The 25,459-nt window shown below is 45.7% G+C and overlaps 1 protein-coding gene across 2 annotated transcripts in view; it reads left to right on the top strand.

The window, feature by feature from the left end:
- Positions 1-4,728: 4,728 nt before the first annotated feature.
- The window catches only part of TJP3 (tight junction protein 3), a 64,352-nt gene continuing 43,621 nt past the window's right edge, over positions 4,729-25,459 (top strand). Inside the window, exon 1 of one of the 2 annotated variants that reach the window (XM_087952712.1) lies at positions 4,729-4,885. Coding sequence is in view for 1 of the 2 variants with exons in the window: in XM_087952711.1 (XP_087808837.1) it covers positions 18,011-18,028 (18 nt within the window). In the remaining variant the exon portion in view is untranslated. Of the gene's footprint in view, positions 4,886-17,781; positions 18,029-25,459 lie in introns of those variants that run through there. The other variant, XM_087952711.1, reaches the window with a different exon arrangement.

Here is a 25,459-nt window from a genome sequence, read left to right as displayed (position 1 = left end):
TGTCTTTCTGTGGGTGCTGGGTGGTTTTTACGGAGGGGAAAAGACACATAACGGCAGGGGTCCCCAACCACCGGTCCGCGGACCGCACCGTCCCGAACAAGTCTTACCGGGCCGCTGGTTGCTGGACACCGCCATCTTTTTTGATAAAAAGTGCTTCCGGTGAGCTTTTCCGGGTAGAAAGCTCACCGGAAGCACTTTTTCATCAAAAAGATGGCGGCGCCAGCGCTTCGTGAGCTTTTCCGGTAGAAAGCCATTTCTACCCAGAAAAGCTCACCGAAGCGCTGGCGCCGCCATCTTTTGATGAAAAAGTGCTTCTGGTGAGGTCACCGGAAGCACTTTTTCATCAAAAAGATGGCGGCGCCCAGTTGATGCCGATACCGGGCCGCGGCGCCCAGCTGATGCCGGTACCAGGCCACGGCATAAAAAAGGTTGGGGATCACTGCATAACGGCATCTTGGCATTCTATAGGCAAAACCGAATTGGTTGCACGGGGAGTTTGGGAGGATTTTGAAGGAGGTTTTAAGATGGTGGGGATGTTTGGGAGAGGTGATAAGAGGCAGCAGTTGTTGCCAGGCATGTTTCTATTTGCACATGGATGTTTTTTTTCAATCTGGGCCACTTTAAGACCTGTGGACTTCAACTCCCAGAATTCCCCAGCCAGCATGGCTGGCTGGGGGATTCTGGGAATTAAAGTTCACTCATCTTAAAGTGAGTGGACTTCAATTTCACTCAATTTCTCGAGGTTAAGGTCATTTCAGGAAACCTTGTTAAAACGCTGGCAAATTAAACCAGGATTGTATTTCCGTGAGGCGCCTGCGCTGAGGCTGAGCAGCCAGGATTAAATCTGAACCTAAAGAGGAAATTGAAGCAAGCCTGCTGGTCATGAGAAGATGAGATCAGGACCCCTCCAAGCCATCTCATCCAGCGTTCAGATCCAACTGGGAGGTTCACAAGCAAAGCATGAAGAACAAGTACCTTGATTATGGCTTCCAGTGCCTGATAATTCAAAGGTTTAAGTGATTAATAGCCCCTGAGGAATAACCTCATCCTGTTTGGAAGCTCTCCAAGGTCCATCTGTTTCAGTCTCTTCACAACTTGCTCTTGAGCACAGGATCCCGAATCACTGGGTTGATCTCACAAGATTCTTATTCTAGCATGGGATCATCACCTTCAAAGGAACCTGAAGGTCATTACTTGAGATAATCAAAGGTATCCTATATTGCTAGGGATAAACAAGAGGACTCTCGAGGAGCCTTCAGATTGTAACCCTGTTTTCCTGAAAATACAACCTACCCTGAAAGTAAGTCCTAGCTTGATTTTTACACGTGCGCCCAATATAAGCCCCTCCAAAAGAAGCCCTAATTAAGATCCCACCCACTCCAGAGTGCACAGGTAAAAATTAAGCTAGGATGGGGATGTGGGGGTGGAGCTGCCCTACTACTTACCTTTGGACAGTTGTAGCCAGACCTCGCACACCCCGACACATGACTTGCCAGCCCATTTCTTCTGCAGCCAGCAAGGCTGGCAAGGCTTTCCTGAAGGCCTCTGTAGCTGATAACAAAGCTCTGGATCGATCCAGAGCTTGCCAGCCACAGAAGAAGTTCCTGAAGGCTTCTGACAGCGAAAAGGAGGCCGGGGCGCGACGCATACAAGTGGATGACATCCCCTTAAAATAAGACCTGATGCTTTTTGGGGTGGCAAAAAAAACATAAGACACGGTCTTATTTTCGGGGAAACATGGAAGATCCTTCTGGGCCTTTGGGTTTAACTTGGTGAAACATTCCTTTTTTTGTTCAAGTTGGTTTGGTCCTAAACCTACAGCCCTATGGACCAGAATTTCTCAACCAGGGCAGCTTTAAGATGTTTGGACTCCAACTCCCAGAATTCCCCCCAAACTGGTGAAAATGCTGATTTACCTGCATAAAAATGAGCAGAAATTCCTAGCAGTAGAAAAAGTAAAAAAAAAAATCACAATGGTAGCCACAACTGTACATTAAAATCCCACCCCTTTTTTATAATATATGTCGCATGTGGCTAGAAAGGGATGTGGCTTCTAGTGCAGTGTTAGGCTGCTACTGTAATATATTTACTAATTCTTTTAAAGAAACAGAGAAAGAAAAAAAACATCTGTACAGGTTAGTCCTGTACATTTCTGTTGCTAAGTGAAACATCTGTTAAGTGAATTTTGCCCCATTTTATGACCTTCCTTGCCACAGTTAAGTGAATCACTGCAGCTGCCGTGTTTCCCTGAAAATAGGACCTACACTGAAAATAAGCTTTCGAGCTAGAGCAAGACTAGAACTCAGATCTCCCCACTCCTCGTCCCTTCTCCACTAAACCTGATTGGCTCTTGGGCTGAGAGGGAGGGACCAGCACAGAATCAGCCAATGAGCATCTGTGGTTGAGGCAGGACTAAAAACAGGGTCTTCCCACTTTTAGTCTAGCATCTAGGACAGGGGTCTCTAACCTTGGCACCTTTAAGACTTGTAGACTTCAACTCCCAGAGTTCCTTAGCCAGCTGGCTGAGGAACTCTGGGAGTTGAAGTCCACAAGTCTTAAACTTGCCAAGCTTAGAGACCCCTGATTTAGGAAGTTGTCGGAGCTTCATCACTGGTGGCTTTCAAGAAGAGATTGCACTGCCTTTTGTCAGAAATGGTGTAGTAGGGTCTCCTGCTTGGGCAGGGGGGGGGGATTGGACTAGATGACCTACAAGGTCCCTTCCAACTCCTAATCTGTAAATCTTCTCCCCTAAAACCCACAATGGCTCTGCTGCCATCCACCGTATTCTCTTGCAGGTAGTCCTCAAGATATGACCATAATGGAACCTGCCCGTTATATGTCAGGATGGCCATTTTTTTTTTTTTTGCAGCTGTCATTAAGCAAACACCGCAAATCATAAAGCAGCTGCAGCTGTTGTTAAACAGCAGTTATTAAGCGAGTCCATGGTTTGCTATGGGCATGGCTTTGCCAAAGTGCCTGTTTTCAACAAAACTTGGTCGTGTGACTGCAGGGCACTTGCTGCAAATAAATATGGACACATTGCCGAGGACCAGAAGTGCAGTCATGTGACTACTGGAGGAGGCTCGACTGTTGTAACTTCACATCTGGGTTGTAAGTCGTCCCAAGGCTACTTACTTACATAACTTGCTTTTATTACTTGCATTAAGTACCTCAAGGCAGTGAACACACATAATACCTGAGAGTCCCTAATCTAGCATACAGGTAGGCCTCGACTTACTACAGTTCATTTGGTGACCAGTCGAAGTCGCAATGGCACTGAAAAAAGTGACTTACAACCGTTTTTCACACTTACCACCCTTGCAGCATTCCCACGGTCACAGGATAAAAATTCAGACACTTGGCAACTGACTCAAACTTATGACTGTTTCAGTGTCCCCGGGGGTCATGTGATCCCCTTTTGCGACCTTCTGACCAGCAGCGTCAGCGGGGAAGCCAGATTCACTGAAAACCGTGTGGCTAAACCCCTGTGGATCCACATGACAACGGTGGCAAGAAAGGCTGTAAAATGGGGCCAAATTCACTTCACAAATGTCTCGCTTAGCAACGGAAATTTGGAGCACAATTGTGGTTGTAAGTCAAGGACTAACTGTAGTACTCACTTGATATCTGGAAATACTGGATTTATGAGATCTGAATGCCCCGATTTTACACAAAGGGACCCCACCCTGCTTGAAACTACCTATATCAGGGGTCTCCAAACTTGGCAACTTTAAGACTAGTGGACTTCAACTCCCAGAATTCCCCAGCCAGCCAAGCTGCCAAGTTTGGAGACCCCTGACCTATGTTCTTAGTACTTTAATAATTCTTAGATCCTAGATTAGGTTTGAATGACAGGTAGGCTGTGCTCAATTTACGACCAAAATATATGTCGCTAAGCGAGACATTCATCAAGTGATTTGCCCTCTTTCCCAACTTTTCTTGCTACATTTGTTAAACAAATCCCTGCCGTTGTTCAATTAGTAACACCATTGTTAAGTGAATTTGCTTGTCCGAAAGTGGCAAAAGGGGATCACATGATCTCAAGACCCTGCAATGGTCACATATAATTCTAATCTTATGACCATGGGGAAGTTGCAATGGTCGTAAGTGTGAAAAATGGTCATAAGTCCCCCCACCTTTTTTTTTCCAGTGCCCTTGTAAGATCGAACAGCCACTAACCAAACTGTTGTAAGTCAAGGACTACCTGTATTAAGCTGCCACCCATCTTAGACTGCGAATCTTAACTGTAGATCGCCCACTAATAATAATAATGATGATGATGATGATGATGATGATGTAATTGGAGCCCTTGGAGCAATAACTAAAGGGCTGCCTCGCTATTTGGAAATTCTGAATTTTTTAGACCACCCTACTTGGAACAGCTTATATCCTCTGACGCTATCTGAACAGTTCCTAGGTCCTTGGTTAGGACTCGAGCTGTTGAGCTACCAACCAGCCCCAAAGGCTGTGAATCTCACTAAAGATTTAATAATAAATAATAAATAATAAATAATAATAATAATAATAATAATAATAATAATAATAATAATAATAATAGCACCTATAATAATGATAATGGCACCTATAATAATATAATGGCAGCAGTGCCATGATCTTGTGCCAAGAGCCGTTTCACCTGCCACCGCCTTGTCCAGCAGCCGAGGGCAAAGGTGCCTCGGTGCCACCCCGGGGCGCCCTCCTCTTTCCCTGAACCAGGAAGGGTTAAATTGGAGGCGGCCGTCGGGCTCTACCGCATACCTGGGCGAAAGGTTCACCTGCGCGCCGCCGGGGAGGAGAAAGTTCGCTCCGCCGTGCCGAAGGGCTGCTGGTGGTGGTGGACTCTCCAGCCCGTCTTTTACCGCCTCGAAACTCCCAGCCGGACCGGGTGAGTGCTTCGGGGAGGGGGTTGATCCCGGACTCTCCCTCCTCTCCCGGCTCTTTCGCGCAGTTTCCCCCCTCTCTGGAGAGGGCTGCGCGCTTCTGGGCTCATGCCCGAATAGGGCGAGGCAGTTTCCCCGTCCTCCCGTTCGCTCGTAGCACCGACCGTCGGGAGCGAGGAAAAGGAGGACGGGGCGGTAGTCGGTGCTCCCGGGCCCCCGATCCCGCAAGGCCAACCCCCCCCCGGCTTCTGGAGAGCCCCGATTCTGGCCGAGGGAGCCCCGGAGGCGCCTGAGATGGGGCGCGCAAGGCTCTCCCTTTCCCATTTGCGCGGTTCTTGCTGTTAAGGATTGCATGTTAAGGATTGGCTTTTGCTTTTGAGGGGTGCCCTTCTTAAGCACGTCTGGGCAGAGGAGATCCAGGAATATGGAGCGGGGATCTGGGATCTTGTTGGGCGCAGGTTCTGTGGGATCTGGGTCGGGAAAAGCGGCCGTCCCGCTTGCAAGTGCCTTAGGATCGGGTTACACCAGCAATTCCTCGAGTGGGAACCGTGTACAAATAGAAACTGCTTGGATGGGCGTTCCCGGTGTGGCCCCATTGAATGCTTTATTTGATTTTGAAGAGGAATCGGAGAGAGAGTGGCTGGTCGTAACCTCTGCTTTTGTTTCCCTGTTTCTTTTTCTTTTGTGTGTTTGAATTTCCAGCTCCCGGGTTTCCTTTGTTATGAAACCTGCCTTTAAGGAGCCAGAGATTGGGGGTTGGGGGGGAAAGGCAGGATTGCCTAGCAAACAGAGCGCAAAATCTTTGGGAAACTGCTCAAACTACAATACAAAAAGTCTAATCATTTATAGTTTAGTTTAGAAACTCATTTCACTTCATCCAGGCAACGATAATCCTGTGAGGTAGGCTGACTTAAGAGGAAGTAAGTAACTAATCAAAGTCAATATTCAATATATTTTGGGGTGGGGGCAGTCAACCTTCATGTTAACTCTGTAGTTGAATAAGCCATAATAATTTTTCAACCTTGGTCACTTTAAGATAGCTGGCTGGGGAATTCTGGGAGTTGAAGTCCACGTGTCTTAAAATGGCCAAGGTTGAAAAAACACCACCACAATGGCTAGGTTCACATATCACGCTATGACCTAAATCAGATTTAACAGAGCATAATGGCTGGCTGCACACATTACAGGAAAAAGAAGTGGTGAAATTGTTTAATAAAAATCCACTTTAAAAGGATGGTACTTCAATGGCACAGCCCTGATTCACCCCACTCCCTAAAAGCTACAGTTGAATTATAATTTTTAAGATCTGAGTGGGAAATTATCCAATGCATCAGGAGCAAGTGCATAGAATTTGCTTAATTTAATCCAGTTTAAAATGAAACCAGACTTTAATCAGACTTTGGCTTCAAGATGTTGCTCAGGTCCACTTTTTGTCCTTTGTCCGAAAAATTAACCTCCCTTGTGGGATTAAGATAAGGAAATATCTCTTCATCTTTAGTTGGAGAAAAACAGACGGGTTTGGGGCCAGGAGTTACAGGGAAAACAAAACTGAATTTTCTGGTCTTGTGTACATCATAATCATATGTGCAATAGTGAATTTCATCACCTCTGAAGAACCGCTATTTATTATTCATGTATTTGTCAGACTTATACCCTACTTTCTTCAGGAGCAAAAGGCAATTTGCAGGGGACTTATTAATTTATTCCCTCTGAGGTAAATTGGGTCAAGAGAGAGGGACTGGCCCCAGGTCCCCCAAACAGCTTCCATGGCTGAAGGGGGAACATAATGTGTGTCTCCCCATTACTAACTCAGCCCTTTCCCCAATATAGCTGATTGGTTTTTGAGGCTGAGAGGGAGGGAGTTGTCCAAAGTCAGCCAATGAGCTTGTGAGGCTGAGGGGTGTATGAGGGGGAGGATAACTAGAACCTGGGTTTTCCTGTTCCCAGTCCAGTCCCTTCTCTGTTACACCTGATTGGTTCTTGGCTTGAGAAAGTCAGCCAATGAGCACCCATGGTTAGTGGGACTAGAACCTGAGGTTCCCCACTCCTAGTCCAGGACTTTTATCACTACACTTGATTGACACTTTGGCCTGAGAGGGGAAGTCAGCCAATAAGCTTGTATGTCTAAAATGGACTTTCAGCCCCTTCCCTACTACACCTGATTGGTTCTCAAGCTGAGAGGGAGAGACCAGTCAGCCAATGAGCTTCTGGGGGGCGGGGGACTTGAAACAGCTCTCCCAACATCTAGTCCAGCACCTATACCGTTAAGCCAGCTGTCAGATAAGGTCTCCTTCTTGAGCAGGGGGTTGGACTAGATGACCTACAAGGTCCCTTCCAATTCTGTTATTCTTGAAAATCAGATAACAGATAATCAGAGTTGGAAAGGACCTTGTAGGTCATCTAGTCCAACCCCTTGCCCAAGCGGGAGACCCTACACCATTTCTGACAGATGGCAGTCCAATCTCTTCTTGAAAGTCTCAAGTGATGGCGAGCCCACAACTTCCGAGGGCAACTTCTGTTCCATTGGTTGATCGTTCTCACTGTCAGAAAGTTTCTCCTTATTTCCAGGTTGAATCTCTCCTTGCTCAGTTTCCATCCATTATTCCTTTTCTGGCCTTCAGGTGCTTTAGAAAATAGCTTGACCCCTCTTCCTCTCTGTGGCAGCCCCTCAAATATTGGAAGACCTCTATCATGTCTCCCCTGGTCCTTCTCTTCACTAGACCAGCCAGGCCCAGTTCCTGCAACCGTTCTTCATAGGTTTTAGTCTCCAGTCCCCTAATCATCCTGGTTGTTCTTCTCTGCACTTTTTCTGTATTTATTCTATTCTGAGCCACCTTGGTTCTGAAGCTGAGCGACCGGGGGTTGTCTCAAAGTCCTCCAGGGGTCTTCCATGGCTATGAGGGAACAGATTAACAGATAATCAGAGTTGGAAGGGACCTTGTAGGTCATCTAGTCCAACCCCCTGCCCAAGCAGGAGACCCTACACCATTTCTGACAGATGACAATCCTGTCTCTTCTTGAAAACTTCCAGTAAAACAAGTTTTGAACAGAAACCAACTCTCCACAAAGTCCACGTTTTTGGTACTACAAAGTCCATATCGTGTGCCCTTCACTACTCCAGCAGTTTCACCAAGGCTCCACAATGGCTCCGTTTGTTTTTTTGCTGCAAAACATTTACCTAGGCACCCCTTGGATGTTGTTTGTTGGGGAGGAGATATCGGAGAGGAAGGACTCAAGATCTTAAGCTGATTAGAGAAGGGGAAACTAATATTGTTCCTCATGTTTGACCTCTGTTGAATTTATCTAGGACTGCCTGCCAGCCAGCCATACCACCAAAAAAAAAGTAGTTTATTTGCAGGGCATGAGAAAAGAATTGACCTCGTGGCTAATTTTGGAGATTTCTCAATGTCCACCCTTGCCTGGTCTTATCGGCTGCAATCTTTGTGCTGCTGCTGATGGTTGCTTAACTCTGCACAGGGTTTGTGAAAGAAAAGGCAACACCAGCGATGTCCACAGGAGGGGAAAGGAGTTAAATAAGTCAAGATGGCGGCTTCAATACCCTGACTGACTTTTGATCCACCCTGGTTGCCCTGGCAAACAAGTCAGGCAACAAATCAAAGGCAATAATAGCATTACAGGTAGTCCTTGGCTTAAAACCGTTCGTTTCGTGTTTGAAGTTACAACCACACTGGAAAAAGTGACTTATGACCGTTTTTCACACAACCGTTGTAGCATCTCCTGCCTTGGTCATGTGATCAAAATGCAGACGCTTGGGAACTGACTCACATTTATGACCGTTATGGGGTCATGGTCACGTTTTGCAACCTTCTTTTAAGCCAAGTCAATGGGAAACCCGATAATACTTAACAACCGGTGGCAACAAAGGTAGTAAAACGGGCCAAAATTCACTTAAATATTTTACTTGGCAACAAAAATTTGGGGCTCAATTGTGGTCGTAAGTCAAGGTGTTGAAAAAAGTAACTACCCTGTTTCTCCAACAATACGGCCTCCTCCAATAGGAAGTCCCAGCATGTTTTATAGGCATGAAATGAAATTAAGCCCCTCCCCCCAAATTAAGGCCTATATTAAAACATGCGAAATGGGGGGGAATGGTGAGGGGGCTTGCCGTTAGGAAGTACTTTTGTTGAACACCTGGATATGATGCTGCCTGCGTTGACCCCGATACGAAGTGCCCCACCAATGCCGAGGTCAACATCCAAGCCGTCGCCGCCCGCCCGAAGATGCAAGGGGGGGGGGGGAATTAAGTCACCCCCGAAAAGACGGCCTAGCCATTTTTGGGGGGCTCAAAAAAAAATAAGACCCAGCCTTATTATAGGAGAAACACGGTAGCACTCGTTGCAATAACAATCATTGCAGTGTTCCCATATGGTCATAATTTGGGTACTTAGGAATCAGCACGTCTTTACAATATTTACAGTGCCCCTTGGCAGCCGACACCGAGCCAGCAGGAATAGCCAACATTCCAGAAGACAGGCTTAAAGATGCAGAAGGGTCTTGACAGATTTGAACATTGGCGCTATCTAACAAAATGAAATGCAATGGTGAAAAAAATTCCACATTTAGGCAAGAAAACCCAAGTGTAGTATAGGGGGTACCTGGATCAATAATAGTAACTGTGAGAGGGATCTTGGAGTCCTAGTGGACAACCACTTAAATTTGAGCCAGCCGTGTGCAGCAGCTGCCAAAAAAGCCAACACAGTTCTAGGCTGCATAAACAGAGGGACAGAATCAAGATTCACATGAAGTGTTAATACCACTTTATAATGCCTTGGTAAGGCCACACTTGGAATACTGCATCCAATTTTGGTCGCCAGTGTTATGTTTGAGGCATGGGTTTAATGAACGGAGACCAGACTGTAAACCGTGAACTTCAGCTCTTTATTCACGAGCATAACAGAGAAAAACCCCGCTAGCAGTCACTCTTTTATAGAGTATGCTGCTATCCGGATAACCAATGGATAGTGTTATAGCATTTGATCTTGGCGCTGCCCGCCAACAGCCAGTCAGATTGCTCGAATGAACCAATCATAACTTGCCATTATATGGGCCAATAGGACGTGCAGGATTACGATCCTGCTAGGCAAATGAGTCTTTATTAATTACATTTCTTTCGCTCACAACACCCTCCCCTGGGTTTCGTTTTGACGGCCGTGGTGACATAATCATGCAGGTATGCAGGTCGTTTTACCTGTCTATTCGATTTTCGCTGTTCCACGGTTTTTGTTTAAAGTTTGGTTCGGTGGAACGCAAGGCTCATCTTCGCCCGGGTTGATTCCGCGACACTATCAAAGTCCCTTAAGTCCATTCCTGCATCGGGAGGGCATGTTTCCACTATGGTGTTCCTCTGCGGGAGGATGCCCCGATCCCTGGCCTTCTTCAGGTGGCGCGAGCACTCAGTTTAGTGGCTGTCTGTCCCCGATTACGTCGTCGTCTATGCGGTCTTCGTCCCTTCGGTATTCCCTCCCCCTGAGTTTGGAAGTCCGGAGGGTCGCGAATATTTGATTGTAAACGAGATCGGAGTTGGTCTATGTGGCGTTTCCATATCTTGCCATCTGTCGTCTTAAGGCGGTAAGATCTAGGGCCAGTGAGGTAGAGTACGGTGGCTGGGACCCACAGCGGTTCGCCGGAAAGGTTTTTTGCGTAGACCAAGTCGCCTACCTTGAATTGGCGATACGTTCCGCTGAATCCACAGGGTTTCTCTGGCGAGTAAGACGGGTGTAGTCGGTCGAGGTGGGAGCGAAGCTTCCGCCCCATTAAAAGTTCGGCTGGGGTCTTGTTGGTGACACTGTGGGGGTAATGTGTTGTAGTAAGAGTATTTTGTTCAATCTAGCGTCGATGTTCCCCGGATCCATTTTTTGGAGTGTCTTTTTAAGGAATTGGACCATCCGTTCAGCCCTACCGTTTGCCGCAGGGTGAGCCGGCGGTTAAGGCGTGACGGATGCCCGGTCCGCCAAGTATTGTTCGAAGGTGAGGGCTGTAAACTGGGGTCCGTTGTCGGAAACTAGAACGTCCGGGAAACCGTGTGTTGCAAATAATCTATCTAGTTTTATAATGACCGAGTCAGTAGTTGTGCTTTTCATCTTGTGGATTTCGAGCCAGTTGGAGTAGGCATCCACGGTTAGGAGAAAAGTGTGTCCTTTCGTGGGTCCCGCGAAATCAATGTGGATGCGGGACCACGGGCCTCGAGGAGTTTCCCATTCGGTGGGAATTGCTCTTGGTGGGGCGTTGCTGACTTCTTGGCAGTTTCTACACGTGGTAACCCAGGCTTCAATTTGTTTATCAATGCCTGGCCACCACGTGTAGCTTCAGCGAGAGCCTTCATGCGGACGATGCCCGGATGTCCTTCGTGCAGGGTTTGCAACACGAGTCGCTGTAGTCTCTGTGGCACAATGACTCTATCTCCCCATAGGATGCAGCCCTTCTGGGAGAATAGTTCCGTTTGCCGGTGTTTGAACGACGTGAAAATGGCGGGGGTTTCTTCGACTGGCCACCCGCGTTCGACCCAACTGAGAACTTTTGCGAGGATAGAGTCTCGTTTTGTGCCGGCAGCGATATCTCTTGCCGTTAGTGGCGGCGAGTTGAGAGTTTCAATTTGCAGCGTGGTGAGGGTTGGAGCTGGGTCGCTGACGGTTTCCGGAAGTGGGAACGGCTCAAAGCGCCAGCGTGGGGAATGGCTTTCCCGGGCGATGCTGCAGTGCGTAGCTGTAGGCTGCTAGGCATTCTGACCAGCGAGTCATTCTAGGCGATAATATGTATGGGGTTGGTTTATCACCTGCTAAAATGCTGAGTAAAGGCTTGTGGTCTGTAATTAGAGTAAAGGGTCGCCCGTAAACATATTCGTGGAATCGCTTCACGGTCGATACAATAGCAAGAGCCTCTTTGTCAAGTTGGCTATAGTTTCGTTCAGCCTTCGCTAATGTCCGCAAAAGTACGCAATGGGAGCTTCATGCCCGTTTGGTAACACGTGACTCAAAATGGCTCCAACTCCAAATGGTGATGTGTCACACGTAATATTTAGTGGCAAAGTCTCATTGTACTGCATTAGAACAGTATCGGATGTTAATAAATCTTTCACTTTTTGAAAAGAGCGTTCTTCTTTCTGTTTGTGTTGAATTCCCTCTTACTTCTGCAGACCCGTGCGATGTGGCCTCTCTTCCCACAGGAACGGCAGATTGCGTCGAGGAATTTGCAACCGGATCGCGGGTGGTTTCCCCACAACCCGCACATGGGCGCTGAAGTTTTAGAGTTTGTTGATCTCGTTCGCCCGAAGTCTGTTAACCTCTTCTTCATCACTCTCGGATTGGGACTCGAGGTCCTCATGGTGCGCTGTCGCTGAGTGTCTTTCTAGTTGAGGCGAGGCTTCACGGGCGAACTGACGGAGTGGTGTGTTGGTGCGGCGCATTCGAGCGGCCGACTTCTTGGTTGCCTCTGCTGCAGTAGCGTCAGCAATGGCATCTGCAAGATCGATGTCCCCTTGCCATGATCTTGTCTCTGTACTGCGTGGTCATCTAACCCCAGAACTATGCGGTCTCGCATAGCTTCTTCTAGGTCTGAAAACCCACAGAGGCCTCCCAGGTTTCTTAGGTCAGTGATGAAGTCTGCAATACTTTCACCCTTCCGCTGATCCCGTTGATAAAATTCGTGTCTCCGCACCAACGTTGGTATGGCGGGGGCATAGTGAGCCCGTAGGATAGGCTTGAGGTTGTCCCAATCCATTGCTGTCACTTCAGCCGGTTTCACGAGCGCCTTTGCCATTCTAAAAACGGCTGGTCCACAATGGGTCAAGAACACCGCCCGCTTCTTTCCGGCTGTTGCGTCTTTCAAATTGTTGGTTTCTAGAAACATTTGGAACCGATCCATATACGACTCCCAGTCTTCCTTTTCCGGGTCAAAAGGAACGGGTGGTATAGCGCCACCTGACATCCTGCCGATGTAGATGCGCTCTCAGCCACGTGCTTCGGTTGGTGCTCTGTAGGGTTTATTCAGCTCTTTTGTCTCCGCATCCCATCCTCGTCGCCAGTGTTATGTTTGAGGCATGGGTTTAATGAACGGAGACCAGACTGTAAACCGTGAACTTCAGCTCTTTATTCACGAGCATAACAGAGACAAAAAACCCCGGCTAGCAGTCACTCTTTTATAGAGTATGCTGCTATCCGGATAACCAATGGATAGTGTTATAGCATTTGAATCTTGGCGCGCCCGCCAACAGCCAGTCAGATTGCTCGAATGAACCAATCATAACTTGCCATTATATGGGCCAATAGGACGTGGCAGGATTACGATCCTGCTAGGCAAATGAGTCTTTATTAATTACATTTCTTTCGTTCACAACAGCCACGATGTAGAAAAGATGATGAGACTCTAGAAAGAGTGCGGAGAAGAGCAATAAAGATGATTAGGGGCCTGGAGGCTAAAACATATAAAGAACGGTTGCTGGAATTGGGTATGCTTTGTGTAATGAAAAGAAGGACTGGGAGCGATATGATTAGCAGTGTTCCGATATCTGAGGGGCTACCACAAGGAAGAGGGAGTCAAACTTTTCTCCAAAGCACCTGAAGCCAGGACAAGAAGCGATGGGTGGAAACTAATCAAGGAGAGAAGCAACCTAGAACTAAGGAGAAATTTCTGACAGAACAATCAGTCAGTGGAATAACTTGCCTCCAGAAGTTGTGAATACTCCAACACTTGAAGTTTTTAAGAAGAGACTGGACAACCATTTGTCTGAAATGGTATAGGGTTTCCAGCCTGAGCAAGAAGACCTCCAAGGTCCCTTCCAACTCTGTTATTCTATTCTGTTATTCTGGTCATATGATTGCCAATTGGTACCTTCCTGGGTTTTTTTTTTGACAAGTGGAGTCAATTAGGGAAGCCAGATTCACTTAATGAATAGAATAGAATAGAATAGAATAGAATAGAATAGAATGCAATGCAATGCAATGCAATGCAATGCAATGCAATGCAATGCAATGCAATGCAATGCAATGCAATGCAATGCAATGCAATGCAATGCAATGCAATGCAATGCAATGCAATACCTTAATGATTATGTGATTTCCTTAATGACCATAGCAAAAAAAGGTATTAAAATCAGACTCGCTTAATGAATGTATCGCATAGCAACCAAACATCCCATCCCAATTCTGATCATAAGGGGAGGACTATCTATATATAAGATGTTGGCTGCTGATGAGCAAGTCGCCCTCTGCTGTTCACTTCCATATATAACATCCCAGAACTGGAAAAACCAGCAAAGTTGTATAACACTTCTCAGATAAGGCTAAAACTGTGTACAGGTAGTCCTCGACTTACAACAGTTCATTTAGTGACCATTCAAAATTACAATGGCACTGACAAAAAGTGACTTACGACAGTTTTTTACAGTTATGTCCTTTGCATCATCCCCATGATTGTGTGATCAAAATTCAGGTGCTTGGCAACGGTTTCATATTTATGACCGTTGCCGTGTCCCAAGGTCATGTGACTCCCCCCTTTTGTGACCGTCTCACAAGCAGAGTCAATGGGGAAGCCAGGTTCATTCAACAATCGGGTTGCTAACTTATCAACTGCAGTAATTCGCTTAACAACTGTGGCAAGAAAAGTCATAAATGGGGCAAAACTCACTTAACAAATGTCTCACTCAACAGCAGAAACGTTGGGCTGCATTTGTGGTTGTAAATTGAGGCCTACCTGTATAAATAAATTTATATTCCGCCCAGTGTCAAGATGGATAGCATATAAATTTAATAATAAAACAATCAAATAAATGAGTAAAATACCAAGATTATTTATTTACTTACTTACTTACTTACTTATTTTTATTTATTTATTTATATCCTCCTTTCATTATTTTTACAAATAACTCAGGGTGTCAAACATACCCAGGGCACTTTCTTCCTCCTGTTGGTTGCCACCTTGGGAACATCCCATAATTTAAGGGTTTGTTTGTGAGCTTCTTCAGTTGTCCTTGTCAATTGTCTCTTTCTATTTGTGTATCTAAAGAAGGCGACAATCTAATATGGACTGTTTTAGTTGACTGGTTACATCAGTTTGTAGTTTCTCAACCAAGACTGGCTGGGGAATGCTAGGAATTGAAGTCCATACCTCTTCAAGTTCCTGAAGAAACACTGCATCAGATTAAATATTTCATTCCTTCTCAAGAGCTCAGTTAAAAGTTATTTTCTCTCGGTTGCTTTCTACTGTGAAGTTTAAAAACAGAAGGGTGTTTTTTTTTAAGAAAGGGAGTGCTTTTATGTGAATGAAACCATTGTAAAAGCTTCCTGTACTGACTGGGGGTGCCTGATTACATTTGAGGCAGAGAACATTTCCCCCCTCCGAGCATTTGAGATGCTGATCACAATCCCATTTCCAAAGGAAAATCAGATTTTAAGAAATACTCTAGTTTTGACCTCTGCATGAAAACAAATCGGCCATTCTCAATCCTGCAACTACAATACCCATGCACCTGAAGAACTTCAGGCTGGCTAAGCTGAGTTAGCATTTTTGCATTGTTTTGAGATTTTGTTAAAATCTGGGCTTTACCTTTGACCTCTACCAAGCCATTTCCCCCCTTTTTTTGTCTGCTAACCCCAGTCCAAACCTTCCACAACAAATATTGACCCTGGGAGCAGAAGGGGAAACTAGAATTATCTTCAGTTTACTAAATTCAGAGACAGATTCAGAGGCAAGGTCAGCAATTTTTCAGGCAGAAGGTTGGTGTTTGAAATCCCTCTGAGTGTTTTGAATTCACCTCCTGAGGCCTAATAAAGGAAGGAACTGTTGAACCCATGAGTTCATATTGAAGACATCAGCCACTGGTCGGCAGGTCTGATAAAAAAAAAGTTATAAAGGAATTATCAACAAAGGGTCACGAGAAGGCAGCAAAGCTCTTTCTCTTCTGTCCTTTTCTCTACTGACTTTTCATCTAGGTTTAGAGCCAGCTTGGTTTTAGGGGTGAATGTTACGTATTGTAATTAGTTGCTGAAGTTAGTAGCTGAGGTCTTCACTCAGGTCCGTTGTTGAAGCGGGAAAATACTTTAATCTGATTGGTTGCCCGGCTGACAGCTCCCTATCAAAGGAGCGCTGTTCAGCCAGACTGTTGTTGGTTCTTCGTACTCCATAAAGAGCTTTTGCTGAAAATCACTCTGGTTCTCTTCCATTCGCACCCCGAATCTAACAGTGAAGGCAACAGCTAGAAAGCAGAAGATTTTGTTGATCCAAGTGTGACATGGTAGCAATGTTCCAATATTTGAGGGGCTGCCATAAAGTAGAAGGGTCTCGACCTATTCTCCAATGCACCTGAGGGCAGGACAAGAAATAATGAATGGAAATTAATCAAGATGAGAACGAAGTAGAAATTTCTTGACAGAAAAATTAATCAGTGGAACGGCTTTCCTCCAGAATAGCAATAGCACTTAGACTTATATACTGCTTTGTAGTGCTTTACAGCCCTCTCTAAGCAGTTTTACAGAGTCCGTATATTGCCCCAACAATCTGGGTCCTCATTTGACCCACCTGGGAAGGATGGAAGACTGAGTCAACCTTTGAGCCTGGTGAGAATCGACCTGCCAAATTGAAGGCAGCCGGCAGTCAGCAGAAGTAGCCTGCAGTACCGCACTCTTAACCACTGCGCCACGGTGGCTCATAGAAGTTGTGGGTGCTGCATCCCTGGAGGTTTTTAAGAAGATACTGGTCTGAAATGGACTAGATCTCTGTTTGAGCAGAGGGTTGGACTATAAGACCTCTAAGGTTTCTTCCAACTCTGTTATTCTGTTAAAGAGGAGAAAGAACGGCAATCTCGATTGTGAATTCTAGTCCCACCTCAGGCATGAAAGCCGGCTGGGTGACTTTGAGCCAGTCTCTCTCTCCCCTCAGCCCATGACCTCAGGCTCAGCTGACAGGCTGTTGAGTCAGTTCCTGTCACAACCAATAGATCAACACTGAGTTGATCTGAAGAAGGAAAAAAATAAATAAAAAAAAGGACCTTGTACTCTGCTAAGTAAATAAATCAGTACAGCGTCCAAAAATGAACCGTGGGAATATTGGTGCTTTATGTTAATTCATTGCTGGAAACACACCAGCGTAAGTAACGAAGCACAACAGCATTGCTAAAGCTGGCATTAGGGATATGTTATTGGGATACTTTAGGCCAGGGGTGTCCAACCTTGGCAACTTTAAGACTTGTGGACTTCAACTCCCAGAATTCCTCAGCCAGCTTTGCTGGCTGAGGAATTCTGGGAGTTGAAGTCCACAAGTCTTAAAGTTGCCAAGGTTGGACACCCCTGCTTTAGGCTAAATCTCCAGAACGTATCCATGTTCCTTGTAACTACCCAATTTCACTCCATAGGAAGCCACCACCATGGTTAAGCAGGCAGACTAAGGCTGGAAACTTTTAAAAGTTTCTGTGGTTAAAGATATGGTCTAGTAGTGGTTCAAACACCAGGCTAACTCTTAATTCTGCCTTAGGCACAAAAGCCGGCTGGGTGACTTTGGGCCAGTCATTCTCCCTCTCAGCCCTCGATGACAATGTCAGGCTCCGACGTCAAGCCGGTCGATCAATTCCTGTTGCAATCAATGGATCAACAGTCAATTGATCAGGGGCGGGGGCGGGGGGGACAGAATCTGCTCTTGAAGGAAAAAAAAACCACCAGGAAGGAAAACAAACAGAGGTGGGAATCAAAAGTCCTTCCTCTCTTGCAGATCACTCTGGCTTCTGGGCCAGCTGCAACCACATCTGCCTCTCAAGACTGTCCGAGGTTTTCTTAATATCCGCAGAAACCTCTGGACTTACATAGCTTGGCAGAGAACTGGCGTGCTCTGTCTGGCCCTACCTGGAATCCCTGCTTCAGTTGGCGAGGCTTCACCTGACCCAGGTGCCTGGGGGCGGAGCTTGGGAAACTCAAGGAAAGGGGAGGAGGGGAATGCCAGGGGGCGGCCCTGCTGCTTTGCCAGCCTGTTTTTCTGGGGAAAGGCTCACCTGGAGCACGTAGAACAAAGTCTTCCTCGGATTTGGATGGGGTTCCGGAACTCTGTGAGCCCCTACTTTTAAAACTCCTTGGAACCAGCCTTTTTTTGAGGAAGATGGTGACCAGGTCAGGGGACAACTGAGCAACATGGCTGTGCGGTTTGAGGCAAGTGCAAATGCAAATGCAAAAAAAAAATATGTGTGTTTGTGTATGTTTGTCCACTGCTTTCCTTGCCACCCCCGCCCCCAAAAAGGAAATATTCCTGGTGAGAAAAAGTTTGCACTCCCCCAATTAAAATCTTGATGATTTGATCCCGCCAGCCAGGTGGGTTTGGGTTTGGGCCACAGCATTTTCCTTGCAAAGCTGGGTGTGCAATGGCAGCTGGTCTGGGGCACAAAGGCGATTAATATAGGCTGTTCCGACTGGGCAGTTCCAAGAAGCACGTTTGGTTGTTTCCAAGGTTGCAACATTAGTTTTTAATTCAGTTTGAAAAAAATGTTTCTGCAATTTTCCTTGTAAACTTCCCACCCCACCCCAGGAAACAATAAAGGGGCGAGTGTGTTTGGGACACCTGGAAAAATCTGCAGGTCATTGAATTGTTCACAGTCAACGTCTTGCCATGTGTGGTGTGTGTGTGTGTGTGTGTGTGTGTGATTTTTTTGTGTTTGGGGGTGGAATGTGGTTTCTACACACGTGGCTGAAGTCCAAGTATCACGTTCCCGAGAAAGAAATAGGCTAATTACCGAGGACTCAAATATTCTGTTCTTCCATCCATGCTGAGCCCCAGGGGGCCTTTTTGAAGTGGAAACCTGCTGCTGATTTCTCCAGATCTCAGTATCCCGGATAGTGAACAAGCAAGATCAGGTAGTCATTCAACAGATGTAGCTTTTCCCCTGGAATGGAGAGAATGCCCCGTGGGAAGGGAGTTGGGTGGGGGGAAGGAGGGAGATACCTTCCTGCTTGTAAAACTGTTGAATTGCGAGCATTGGGAAGGCGAAGGTGGCGGTCATATTCAGATTAGGGTTACTGAGATAAACTAAAGCAGGGGTGTCCAACCTTGGCAACTTTAAGACTTGTGGACTTCAACTCCCAGAATTCCTCAGCCAGCAAAGCTGGCTGAGGAATTCTGGGAGTTGAAGTCCACAAGTCTTAAAGTTGCCAAGATTGGACACCCCTGAACTAAAGGCTTTCCAGATAGCTATAACGTCAACAGCCCAGGAAAGTAGGTTTGTCACCGGCTGCGACGGCTCCCATTATATCTGAGGGAACTCTTTGCCTTTCCAGAGAGTTGGGTTATGGGGGAGAAGCCTGCCATTTTCCCCCCGTGGCCTTAATGAGCCAGTCTCCTCACTGAACTGGTGGGATTTGTGCGGTCCTGGATTGTGGGACCATGACACGCATGAGGTTGAGGGTTTGAATCCCCCCAGATGAAAAAGAGATAAAGAACCAGGCAAGGAGAAGAAACGTTAGTTTTTTGGAAGAGCCTTTGCCGGTTCGGACAAGCCGTTGTAAAATGGATGAGTTCTCAGAGGTCATCTAGTTGTAGTCCAATTCCCTGCTTCGTGTAAGGAACATCTTCTTAATGTTTCAGACAGAGGAGTTTCAGTTCGAAACCTCTCCATGGAGGAGGGTCCTCTGTTTTAGGCAAAATTGTCACTCCTGAATGTAGTCCTGCCTTAAGCATGAAAGCCGGCTGGGTGACTTTGGGCCAATCACCAGGAGACTGTGAGTTCTAGTCCAGCCTTAAGCATGAAAGCTGGCTGGGTGACTTTGGGCCAATCACCAGGAGACTGTGAGTTCTAGTCCTGCCTTAAGCATGAAAGCCGGCTGGGTGACTTTGGGCCAATCACCAGGAGACTGTGAGTTCTAATCCTGCCTTAAGCATGAAAGCCGGCTGGGTGACTTTGGGCCAATCACCAGGAGACTGTGAGTTCTAGTACAGCCTTAAGCATGAAAGCTGGCTGGGTGACTTTGGGCCAATCACCAGGAGACTGTGAGTTCTAGTACAGCCTTAAGCATGAAAGCCAGCTGGGTGACTTTGGGCCAACCACCAGGAGACTGTGAGTTCTAGTACAGCCTTAAGCATGAAAGCCGGCTGGGTGACTTTGGGCCAATCACCAGGAGACTCTGGTTTTAGTCCTTAAGCATAAACCGGCTGGTGTTTTGGCCAATCACCATGAGATGTAGTTCTGTACGCCTTAAGCATGAAAGCCGGCTGGGTGACTTTGGGCCAATCACCAGGAGACTGTGAGTTCTAGTCCTGCCTTAGGCATGAAAGCCGGCTGGGTGACTTTGGGCCAATCACCAGGAGACTGTGAGTTCTAGTCCTGCCTTAGGCATGAAAGCTGGCTGGGTGACTTTGGGCCAATCACCAGGAGACTGTGAGTTCTAGTCCTGCCTTAAGCATGAAAGCCGGCTGGGTGACTTTGGGCCAATCACCAGGAGACTGTGAGTTCTAGTCCTGCCTTAAGCATGAAAGCCGGCTGGGTGACTTTGGGCCAATCACCAGGAGACTGTGAGTTCTAGTCCAGCCTTAAGCATGAAAGCTGGCTGGGTGACTTTGGGCCAATCACCAGGAGACTGTGAGTTCTAGTACAGCCTTAAGCATGAAAGCCAGCTGGGTGACTTTGGGCCAATCACCAGGAGACTGTGAGTTCTAGTACAGCCTTAAGCATGAAAGCCGGCTGGGTGACTTTGGGCCAATCACCAGGAGACTGTGAGTTCTAGTCCTGCCTTAGGCATGAAAGCCGGCTGGGTGACTTTGGGCCAGTCTGTCAGGTTTCCAAGTGATGAAATCCATTCAGAAAGAAAACAGCAAAGTTTTGTCTCTTATCCCAACCCACCTCATAGGGTTGTTGTTGCAGGGAAAATAGCAGGAAGAAGGAGTATTAAGAATGTCTGACACTTTGAGTTATGTATAAAAGTAGGACACAAATGAATAAATAACCTAGAAATTTGTCTAAAGTTTCAGCCTGATTTCCTACCTTTCCAGCCCCCTGAAAAATTGTAAATTCCCATTTATAATAATTTACAGCATCCCCATGGTCATGTGATCAAAATTCAGACGCTTGGCAACTGGCATGTATTTGTGACGGATTTGGTGTCCCTGAGGTCACATGATCCCCTTTTGCGACCTTCAGACCAGCAAAGTCGATGAGAAAGCCAGGTTCACTCAACACCTGTGTTACTAACTGAACAGCTGCAGCAATTCACTTAACAGCCGTGGCAAGGAAGGTCGTAAAATGGGACAAAACTCGCTTAAACCCTGTCCTGCTTAGCAATGGAAATTTTGGGCCCATTACAGCTTGTGACTGTAATGGACCCCTGAATTGTGGTTGTTAAGTAGCGTGTGGGTTGTTAAACAGGTCACCGCGTGACTGCACCCAGTTTTGTGACCTTTCCTGCGGCAGTCATAAAGTGAATGCCATGGTCATTAACCAAATCCATTGTCTGCAATGGACGTTTTGTGGAGGAAACTGGAAGTAAAGGCTGGTTTGCAGCAGAAAATGTCATAAATCACGGTCTCTAAGCGATTGGTCATAAATCGAGGACTATTTCTATGCTGTTGGAAGACCTAAAAGACAGACTAGGGACTGATCAGTCTGGAGAAAACCTATCTATGTGGAGATTATGAGGCAATATTGACGTGGCACATAAACAGACAAGCTCACAACATTCTCATTACTTTGATACTCATTTAGCCTATTGCCAAATTCTAAGTTACTCAGCCTTTGGTATAATTTTGAAATACTCACCTAATAAATTGCTTTGGAGTCATTGCTGATGTTATCTGTAGTGAATTGTTTGTTCGTTTTGTTTATGTCAACATTTTGTATTTATTTTATCCACCGTAGCTAAGTGGCATTTTTAGCACCAGTTCACTATTTAGGCTTTCATTGTTTAGGAATATGAAGTATGCACATTCTTGGGTAAAATTGAAGGCCATGCTATTCTTGTTTTCTGTGAGTTGAGCCTGAAGTAGCATTCATTTTATGTTCGGTTCCAAATAATCTTTTTTAAGAAGATAAACTAACTTTTTAATTAAGAAATAATCTAATTTTTAAGAAGACACTGGACAGCCATTTGTCTGAAATGGTATATAGCACGGGTCGCCAACCTTTTGGACCTCGGGGACCACCAAACTCATAATTTTAAATCCCGCGGACCAGAGATCCTGAGAAAATCCCAAAATAAAGTCTGCAGGAAAATTCCCCACCCCATTGTCCTACCAATTGATAATTCTTTATTTGGGATTGTAGTATACCGTCTCCAGCTCAGTTCTCAGGGGTAGAGAGAGAGAGAGAGACTTTTGGCTTCATGCAAGGAAAGCAGCAGAAGCAGCAGAAGTCTTTCTTTCTCTCCCCCAAATTCCACCAGAAATAAGTCTTTGCCAGCGCAGCCTCTTAGAGCATGATGCCTTGCAGGGTCCCAAAGACTCATTTCTGGCAGAGTTTGGAGGAGAGAAAGAAAGTCTTTTGCTGCTTTCCTTGTGTGCAGCCAAAAGCAGAAGAAAAAAGAAGCGGAAAGAAGCAGCCTGGTGGCCAGGTAAGGCGTGTGAGATGAGTGGGGCAAGTTCCCCCCCTCTGGCCTTTCCCCCCTCCCCTCACTACCTCATGTTGTTCGCAATGCAAGCGACGCAAGCCTTGTGTTCCCGTGGACCATGTGGGCGGCGCAGCCCTGTATTCTCGTGCAGCCTGGATTAATTGCTTTGGGGAGGTGCTTTGGGGGTGACATTTCTCTGTGGACCAGCAAAATTTTCTCACGGACCACCAGTGGTCCCCGGCCCACTGGTAGGCAACCACTGGTATATAGATCTTCTACTTGAGCCAGGGGCTGGACTAGAAGATCTTTAAGGTCCCTTCCAGCTCTATTCTATTCTAAATTCCAAATCTCAGGTAGAGTGCTTTTGCAGCTGAAGGGTCTTATTTTCCCCACTTTATCCTCATCTCTGTTGGGTTTATGAAGACCAGCACTCTCTTTCTGTTGGTTTTCTCTTGAGATAGACTGCCTCTGAACCGAGAAGTTCTTTTTGGTATTCACAATAGTCCTCGCCTTACAACAATTTTGAGCAACCATTTGAAGTTAACAACCACACCAAAAGAGTGACTTATAACAAGTCCTCGCATTTAGGACCGTTGCAGCATTCTCACCCCCCCGTTCCCCCGGTCAATCAGAAATTTGATGCTTGGCAACTGGCATATATTTACGAAATATTGCTCTTTGCAACTTCCCCAGTTGGCTTCCAAGCAAAGTCAGTGGGAAAAGCCTGATTCGTTTAATGGCCAGAGGATTCACTTAACAAGAGCGCCATCACTTGAGACTTTCAAGAAGAGATTGGACTGCCATCTGTCAGAAATGGTATAGGGTCTCCCGCTTGGGGGGGGTTGGACTAGATGACCTACAAGGTCCTTTCCAACTCTGATTATCTGTTAAGAGCAGCAATTGGCTTAGCAACTGTGGCAGTAAAGTTCATAATACATTGGGTGCGATTCACTTAACAAGCAGCTTGCTTAGCAATGGAAATTTTGGTCCCAGTTGTGGGAGTAATGCATATTGTGGGCGCAATTTTGCAAGTCTGCCATACCTTTGAAAAATCACTGTGTTCCTAGAATTCTAGTGTTACAGGAAAAGAAAGAAAAAAATAACCAGGTTATTTTTTTTAGACAGGGTCCAGAGGTCAATACAGTTATATAAAACTATATTCAAACATATTAAATGATTTTACTAGATGAATTTATCTAGTAAAGTTTTTGTTCTTTAATTGCATATTTCTGCAGTTTGCAAACACGGAGACTTCCTTATAGGGAGTACTTTTGGTTCATAACATCATGTGCACCAAAACAGGTTGATTTTCCCCTCCGAGGCTGTGCATGAAATATTGGTAGATGTCCTAGCTGGAGTGCAAACATTTTGAACAGCTGAGGATCATTTTGACCCCAAAATTGTATATTCTGAACTTGGATTATTTCCAGGATACAGCATTCAAAACACAGTATTCTGAAATTCTTTTGAAATGCGGTTTTGCACTATGAATTGTTGCAGTGGAGCAGTTCAGCACAAAATGCTTTGCAGTTTACTTTGTCCTTTATTATCCCTTTTGTTTTGTGAGAGGATTTTCCATTAATATTCCAAATGACATGATAAATTTTACAAGTTGCTAGATCTCAAATGAGTATTATTACTTTTTCCTTCCCCCGGCTGAATGGGCTCAGACAAGGGACTTGGTGGAGGGAGCCGACCTAAAAAATCAAGGTGGTGATGATTGCAAGAAGGCAATTAAAGTCTCGTCCCAGAAAGCCAGTTTGGTCTAGTGATGAAGACACCGGCTAGAAATCAGGAGACTCTGAGTTCTAATCCTGACTTAGGCATGAAAGCTGTTGGGTGACTTTGGGCCAATCATTAAGAGACGGTGAGTTGGACAGTCACTTAAATATGGACAATCCCTTAAATATGAGCCAGCAGAGTGGTGCAGCTGCCCAAAAAAGCCAACACCTAGCCTGCATTAACAGAGGGACAGGATCAAGATCACATAAAGTGTTAATACCTCTTTTTTAATGCCTTGGTAAGGCCACACTTGGAATCCTGCATCCAGTTTTGATCGCCACGATGTGAAAAAAGATGTTGAGACTCTAGAAAGAGTGCAGAGAAGAGCCACAAAGATGATTAAGGGAATGTGGGCTAAAACACGTAAAGAACGGTTGCTTGAATTGGGTATGTCTACTTTGATGAAAAGAAGGACCAGGGGTGACATGATAGCAGTCTTCCGATATCTGAGGGGTTGCCACAAAGAAGAAGGAGTCAAGCTATTCTCCAAAGCACCTGAAAGTCAGGACAAGAAGCAATAAGGATGGAAACTAATCAAGGAGAGAAGCAACCTAGAACTAAGGAGAAATTTCTGACAGAACAATCAGTCAGTGGAATAACTTGCCTCCAGAAGTTGTGAATACTCCAACACTTGAAGTTTTTAAGAAGAGACTGGACAACTGTTTGTCTGAAATGGTATAGGGTTTCCTGCTTGAAAGCCAGCTGGGTGACATTGTCAGGCTCGGGTGATAAACCAGTTGGTCAATTCCTGTCACAACCAATGGATCAATTCTCAGTTAATCTGAAAAAAAGCACTGCAGAAAAAAACAGTAGGAAGAAAAAAAAATTAAAGTCTTGTTGTCCCCCTTTTTTATGCATGTTCAATGTTTCTCAAAATGTAGGCTGAATTGTCTCTGAAGATCCTGTCAGGGATCTGAAAAAATCAAAATTATTTGCTAGCCTATGCTGAAAAATAATACCATATTAGAATCCCATCAGACCATTATGAGAAACTATAGTGGCAGCGAACACATCAATCTTAATTTTTAATATGGGAAATTTCAATAAATGTTACCTATACAAACAAAAGCTCTTTTAGAGTGCATAATTTTTAAAACTAGAAAGTGGTCCTGAGAGAAAAAGGTTCAAGAAACAAAGAATTGTTGTTTTTAAAAGGATTCTGAACATACAGTCACAAGAAGAGGCAACACCAAAAGGACCTAAACCAGTGGTGGGATTCTACAGGTTCGCACCTATTTGCTAGAACCAGTTGTTAACATTAAAAGCAGTTCG

Source organism: Notechis scutatus, chromosome 1, assembly GCF_049901735.1.
Source record: "Notechis scutatus isolate UNSWTSFEM ecotype Mainland chromosome 1, rNotScu1.2, whole genome shotgun sequence".
Taxonomy (NCBI): domain Eukaryota; kingdom Metazoa; phylum Chordata; class Lepidosauria; order Squamata; family Elapidae; genus Notechis; species Notechis scutatus.
This window is presented reverse-complemented; position numbering and strand designations above follow the sequence as displayed.